Here is a 7,756-nt window from a genome sequence, read left to right on the forward strand (position 1 = left end):
TTCTGAGTTTGTATTTTGGTCTTCCCTGTCACCACCTTATCTTTCTATGGTGAGTTTTTTTTTTCTCCCTTTTCTAGTCTATTTTGATAATTTTACCTTTATGCTTATTCAGTCTCCATAGTTCTCTCTTTGAAGGTGAATGGCATTTTCCACCCAAAGGTTATTGGAATTGCCTTGGTTTACTGAAATGCTGAGAAGAGCCAAGTGTATCAAAATTGGTCATCATACAATCTTATTGCTGCTGTGTATAATGTTTTCCTGGTTCTGCTTGCTTTACTCAATATCAATTCATAAAGATCTTTCCAGGTTTTTTATAAAATTAGCTTCTTCATAATTTTAATAGAATAATAATATCCCATTACTTTCACATGCCCCCATTAATTGTACTTTAAAGATGTTTTCTTCAGTGGGTTTTTTTTTTTTTTACTTTTTTTTGCATTTGGTCAATTGTATTTTTTTAGGAATTGTTTTCCTTTTTGCAATTGTTGACTCTTTCTATCATACCTCCCATTTCTTTCCCTAGTTTTTCTTCCATCTCTCTTATTTGATTTTTTGAAATCCTTTGTAAGCTCTTCCAAGGAGGCTCTTTGGTCTTGAGATTACTCTACTATCTCCCTTTGAGATTTCACATGTGGACATTTTGTTCTCTTCTAAGTTGGTGTTTTAGTCTTTCCTTCCTTCTTGTCAAGCTTGAGCATAGGGACTGCTTTTGCTTAGTGACTTGCTCATTGTCCTGGGGTTGCTTGAGCCAGTCCTGCCTGCTGCTACCTGTTTTCCTGGGCTGGCAATTTGTATCTATGCTGGGACTGGATCCTGTCCCACTGGTATTTTCTACTACTGTTTTAGCGAGTCAGGACTCTCTCCCCCTGGCTTTCTAGGACATTTGAGCTGGAAAATTGTTTCATTCTCTCTCTTCATAGGCTCTTTTGTTTCAGATTATGTTCAGAAACTTGTTTTCAGAAGGTTTTTGAGGGAAACTGGGAGAACCCAAACAGCTTTCTGGCTCCCCTTTTCCATCTTGGCTTTGTCCCTGGAATTCATTAGTATCATTTTAATGAATTTAACATTTTGTTAAAGGTCTTAACAATAAGGATAGGATTAATCAAAGATGTACATTGTCACTTTTGAATAATATAATTATAGAAATACTATATATAATGTGACAACAGCATAAACCTGAAAATGGGGAATATACATAGGCAAGAAAATGGAAGTTGTTGCTTTTTGCAAATGATAATATGGTTTAATTAAAGAACTCTAGAGACTCAACTATTCTTAAGTGAATCAATAGTTTCCATGAAGTGGTAGAATATAAAATAAATCCACAAAGCCTTACCTTTTCTGTATGTTATTGGTAAAATTTTGGGGTAAAAATTAAAAAAGAAACCTATTCAAGATTACTACTAAATGAATAAAATATTTAGGAGAACAAAAATGGATAAAGTACAAAACATTGTTCACAGTATTTAAAATGTCTGAAAGTCTAGCTACCAAGACACACTCAGTAGCCTGGGTGTGTTACCTAACTACATCCAATTACAAAATATTCTTTGCAGATATAAGCACAGGCTTAAATTAAGAAATACAAATTATTTACAAGTAGATCAAGCCAATATAATAAAAGTGATAATACTGGCTAAATTGATTTATGCAGTCTTCTATCAATCAAAGTGCCAGAGAGTTCTTTAATGGGGCTAGAAATAGAATAATTTGAAGGTGGAAAAGATCAAGAATCTCATGGGTAATAATGAAATCATTAGTAAAAATCTAGAAAATAAACATTACAATGAAACAGAATGAATTCACTTTGAACAGACCTTGCCTAAGACTCTTTTTTTTTTTTACAATATTGATAAATTATTAAATAATATAGTTTACCAAGGTATTGTCATAGTGTTTGGCAAAAACTCTGTTTTAACTCTTTTGGAAAAGTTGAAGAGACCTGGGTCATATGATAATACTGTTGGATATGTTCATGATTATGTGAATGGGTAGAGTTAGTAATGTCATTAATGTTTGGCAAAAGATCTTTCAGAAATATTCTTGTTCCTCTGCTATTTGACATTTTTGTCAATAACTTAGATAAAAGTATTGATAGCATGGTTCTATAAACAACTGCAGATAACACTAAGCAAAGTAACTGGTCTGAATTGGGTTCAGATTGAATTAAGAGGAAAGAACAGGGATAAATTTTAAAAAATATGCACCAAGGTAAAATTGCTAGATTTTGCAAATGAAAGATAAATATATGGTCCAAAAGCGGTTTGGAAAAGTGTAAGAGACTTAGTGGATTTCAAGGTGAACATAACAGTGGTTTGAAAGGCACAAGCATTAATGAGATTTCAGGCTATATTGAAAGCCATGGCTTCTGGGAATCAGGTCTTAGTCTCCTTATATTCTGTCCATATCAGATAAATTCTAGAGTATTCTCTTGTGCTCAAGACCCCAAAATTTTGAAAGTACAATGAGAACATTGAGAACATTCAGAGAAGATGAAAGAGACCAGGAAAGTAAAGGCTTTCTCTTTTATGCCATATGAGGATCAGTTGAAGGGACTATTCTTCCTGGGGAGGATTAGACTTGAGTGAAAACATGATAAATTCAAGTACTTGAAAAGTCTTCATACGAAAGAGATTCTAGACTTTTTAATTTTTGTCTTCAGAAATCAGAATTTGGAACAATGGCTTAACATTATAATACAAAGTGAATTTACACATGATGTGAAGAAAAAGTTCTAGTAATGTACATAAGTATATTGGACTTTCTTGTGAGATGGTGGATTCCTTCATCCTGAGGAAATATATGACTTACTGCCCAATGCACTTTTTTTTGAGACTCTTTTAATGTAAGTTGCACCCAAATGTCTTTGAAGTTTCAATTAACATTTGAAGTTCTGTAATTCTGAAATAATGTTTAACATATATACAATAAGATAATAAAATATTCTATTAACTTTTAGGTCAGTGATTTTTCTCATGAATATCAACATCTGATAATCAAACTGATATGTGCTTACCAAAGGTACTAAATAATGTTATAGAAAAGAATTCCTATGATGTACAAGTGGGAAATCAATTCTTCATTTTGATATTGCAATTTCCTATATGTTCCTGCATTTCTGTGGGATTGTGCTGATTATATTGCAATACTTCTCAAAAAAAAATCCTCATTCATTCAAGAAAAAAGGTTGAGTAATAATCATGGGAAAATATAGTGAATAAAAAACAAATTTTTCCAATTGATAATACAGAGCGGGACGGGGTACTTATTTTATAGTAATCAGCACATAAGCTAAAAAAAAGCCTGGGCAGACATGATCAATGGACCATAAACTAGACCTAGAATTGAATAGGAGGAGATCCTATAGGATATTAAGTTATCATTCTGAGAAGATGTCCATAGGCTTCACCAGATTTCCAAAGTGCACTATGATACAAAAAGTTTAAGAACCTTTAATAAAATTGGACATTTCCCTCTAAGGTGGGTGACATCTTACCAGAAACCTGTGTTTAGATTGTTGTTTTTTGTTGACATGGAAAAAATATAGACATGTTGTAGATAAGAGAAAGTTCCAATGTGGAAAGATTTTTACTCAGCATATAGAAAAGTTCTTCATTGATAGAAAACGCACAAAATATACTTTGAAGGAATGTTATCCATGATTAATTATACAGTTAATGGGGGTGTTGTAGAATGAGTGAAAATATAGGTTTTGGACTATGTGATCATTTGTTGTTGTATTGTAAAGGAGATAATTTTATTGTGAGTTGCATTCAGTTACTTCTGATGTTCCTGTTAGCCTTGAAGTTCTGAAATTCTCATAAAATGTTTAACATGCATATATTAAAACCATAAAATTTACTATTACATATGCAACTTGGAATTCAGTAATTTTCTGAACATTATGAGAAATTAACAGAGACATAAGCTTACCAAAAGTATTTAAGTGTGTCACAGAAACCAATTTCTACAATGGACAAATAGGAAAGTAATCCTTCATTGATATTGTGGTTTTCTGTGTGATCCTTCATGTATATGGCATTGTGCTGATTGTATTGTGCCTTGCAATACTTATTGCAATCTAAATCCATTCAGGAAAAATGATTAAAATGATTAGTAATAGATATGAAAATATAGTAGATGAAGAACACACTTTGTACTAGTTGGCAATTTTATGTTTAATGATTCAGTATATAAGCTAAAAAGCTTGAACAGATGTGACAGATGTACAATGAACTGTACATAGAGCCAAATGGGAAGATATTAGGTTGGATTTTAAAACATCATTCTGAGAAGAGGTCCATTGGTACTACCAATCTTCCAAAGTGGTTTGTGTTACAGAAAAGTTTAAGAACTTCTACTTTAGTAAGCTCAGGTATATAAAATCTGAAATTTGGCATTTCTATCTATAGTGGGCTACATCTCATAAGAAATCAAATGGTTTTTTATTATATGAAAAATTATTGCTTTTTTCTAATAATGGAATAATGTGGACATGTTAAAAGACAAGAGAAACTTCCAATAAAGGAAAATTTCAGCTTACAGAAAACTTCCTAATAAACAAACAGGGAAAAAAATGTGGAATAATTTGCTCAAAGGTCATGGTTTCTCCTTCTAATTGTAGAATTATTGGGGATGTTGTAGAAAAGAGTGAATATACTGGTGATTTTGGACTAGCTTATTTTTGAAGTCCATTTCAGTTCTAAGATTCTATCATTTAGTGATATTTTATCATTAAATCTTCCATCACATTATTCAAATAAACTTGATACATAGTTCATTTTTTTCTGCCAATGTGCATTTGGTGAGGTGAGATTTATCTGTTTACTCATATATTACTCTTAGAAAGAACCTGAAACATTATATAGAATAGATTATTAAATTATTATTAGTAAATTAGTATTAGTATTAGTAAACATTGTAAAAAAAGGAAATGGTAACAAGGATTATGTTAACATCATTATTTTATTAACAAAGATTCTAGAATTTTAATATTGTACTACAATGTAAATGGCATGGCATGTAGTATTATAGTGATATCCTTAATATAATTTACCTTTGTCAGACAACATTTGAATATTGTACTAAGCTTGGTCATAATATTTTAGGAAGGAGTTGTTATACTATGAAATGTACAAAAGAAAGTGAGTATAATGCTGAGGATATTGAGCTAAAGCCATTTGAGAATAAGTTGAATAGAGTAGGGATGTGTAGCTTTGATTAAAGAGGGGACCTAATTATCTTCAACATATCAAAGGAGTGTCAGGTAGGAGATGGATTTGTATCAAGTTAACTCTTTGAGATTAAAGACTAATTTACATAATATTTTGTTCATTTCTGTACTTCTTTCTTCAGTGCCTAAGACACACTAAGTATTTGGTAGGTGTTAATTTACTGATTAATTTCTTCAAAAAAAAAAAAAGAGGATGGAAGTATGAACAAAGAAAGTTGAAAAAACAAGTTGCAGTGTGAATTTCCTCACATTGTTTTTCACTTAAATACTTAGAGGATTACAGATATCCAAGTGAGAATTTGTTTTTAGTAGGTAGTGAATTATTCTGAGTGTAGGTTATGAAATAAAAAATGAAAAAAAATTTGCTTGGTGTATGGTAGACTGGATCCTTGGTATAATATGAGATTCCCTAGTTGGCTGCTGAGATCTTTGTTAACTTTCACTTGATTATATAATTTGCCTATTTTACAAACTCATGGAAAATTGAAAAAATGTAGATATATTCTTTTTTTTTTTAAGACTTAGCTCATTGGTCATGGTCAGTAAATGTGTTTATATGATGAATATATAAATACAATCCACAATTTTACAAAGAAATCTTAAGATTTTGACATCTCTTTCTAATAAATCAGTGAAATCAGAAATTAGACATTTGAAAGTGATGAATTAACACACAAATGTAATTTATTAATTTACTACAAATTGTTATCAGTATGTGTATAAAATTTAACAAAATTCATCACCAAGCCCAGCAAATCAAGGAGAGGTAGAGGTGGGAGATTAGTAGTCTTAGCAGTAGAAGTATAACTTCAGAAATACTTATTCTGTATTAAAAAAGATGAGGATCCTTTTTTAGCTACTCTTATCCTGCTGATATCAAGGAATATCGGTTTGAATACAAAGAACAAGGTTTCTAAAAACAAAAGATGCCAACTGTCAGCTTTCTATTTCATTTTCTCCTTAAGTATAGATTTCTGATGAACACTTTCTTCACACCCTCTTTTACCTCCTTGTTTCTTAGGCTGTAGATAATGGGGTTCAGCATTGGGGTGATAACCCAGTAAGACAACCCAAAGAGTTCATCAAAGAGCTTAGTGTCTTTTGACTTCGGCTTCATGTACATAAAAAGAGCAGAGCCATAGAACAAGATCACTACTGTCAGATGGGCTGAACAAGTGGAAAAGGCCTTTTGCCTTCCTTCAGAAGATTTAATTTTCAGAATAGTGGAGATGATAAAGACATAAGAAAAGAATATAAACAGCAGAGGAGTGATTAAAAGAATAATGCTTGCAATTATCATAATAAATACATTGAGGGAGATGTCTACACAGACAAGTTTGAGAAGAGCAGGAATTTCACAGAGAAGGTGGTCAATAATGTTTTCACAAAAAGGCAATATCAGAACCAGCACAGATTGTGTAAGGGCGACCGAAAATCCTAGCGTCCAAGTCCAAGCTGCCATCTGCACACAGAGTCGTTTGTTCATGATGATGGTGTATCTCAGGGGATTGCAGATGGCTACATATCGGTCAAAAGCCATTACTGCCAATAGCAGACACTCTGTGGACCCAAGTCCAAGAGAAATGATCAACTGCAGGGCACAACCAATGAAAGTGATGGCTTTTCTTTCAGATGTAAAGCTAACTAGCATTTGAGGGATAGTGGAGGATGTGTAGCAGATGTCCAGAAAGGAAAGGTTCCCAAGGAAAAAGTACATAGGATTGTGGAGGCGAGGATCCAGAATACTTATGATAATGAGGATACTGTTTCCCAGAAGAATCACCAAGTACATCAACAGGCAGAGTACATAAAGAAACATCTGGAGTGCTGGATAATTAGAAAGCCCCATCATAAAAAACTCTGTCACAACTGTATAATTATCCTTTTCCATGTTATTGTATTTAGGTCACCTAAAGAATTTAAGGAAAGAGGTCACATAAGTTGTTTTAAGAAACAGTGATTTATATTTGTATTTTTTAAACTTTTCCTCTTTAATCCACTATATTTTATTTTATTTTTATTGGCAAGTTACATCTAACAAAATGAACAAACAAAATGAAGACAAGAAAAATGGTATGCCATGTCATGACTGAAAATAAGGTAGAGTGAGGCAAAAAGTTCTAAGCATAATCAATTTCTTGGCAATTACCAATAAATGAGGTCTCTCAGCTTCTCAGTAAGCCAAAAGACCATCAGGTATAGTGACCCTGCCTTTTTTTTTTTTTTTTTTTTTTTTTTTACAGTTTTTCTGAGAAGCACAGAAGAAAAAATTGGGTGTATCACAGATAGAAAACAGTATTATTGGTTACAAAGCTAGAATCATTCCAGTCAGCAAAGCAATATGATTAGTTGGACATTTGGGCCTCACAATAACCATTCTTTCCTTCCTGCTATCAGTAAAAATTGATTGAGAGAGTTCTTAGTTAAAAATAGATAACACACTTCCTTGATATGGAGGGATTTACAGAAAAGTTAAACTTCTGAACTTAAGAAATAATTTATTTCCACTTATGGTCCAAGAAG

The 7,756-nt window shown here is 32.2% G+C and overlaps 1 protein-coding gene across 1 annotated transcript; it reads right to left on the minus strand.

The window, feature by feature from the left end:
• Positions 1–6,182: 6,182 nt before the first annotated feature.
• On the minus strand, positions 6,183–7,124 carry LOC141550121 (olfactory receptor 13D1-like). Its single transcript, XM_074280408.1, has one exon. The coding sequence runs from the start codon at positions 7,122–7,124 to the stop codon at positions 6,183–6,185; it is 942 nt and encodes a 313-aa protein (XP_074136509.1).
• Positions 7,125–7,756: the final 632 nt, after the last annotated feature.

The sequence above is a fragment of the Sminthopsis crassicaudata genome, chromosome 1 (genome assembly GCF_048593235.1).
Source record: "Sminthopsis crassicaudata isolate SCR6 chromosome 1, ASM4859323v1, whole genome shotgun sequence".
Taxonomy (NCBI): Eukaryota; Metazoa; Chordata; class Mammalia; order Dasyuromorphia; family Dasyuridae; genus Sminthopsis; species Sminthopsis crassicaudata.

What these genes read in the sequence shown, in the direction of transcription:
- LOC141550121 (XM_074280408.1), bottom strand. Translation starts at nt 7,124, where the DNA reads ATGGAAAAGGATAATTATACAGTTGTGACAGAGTTTTTTATGATGGGG.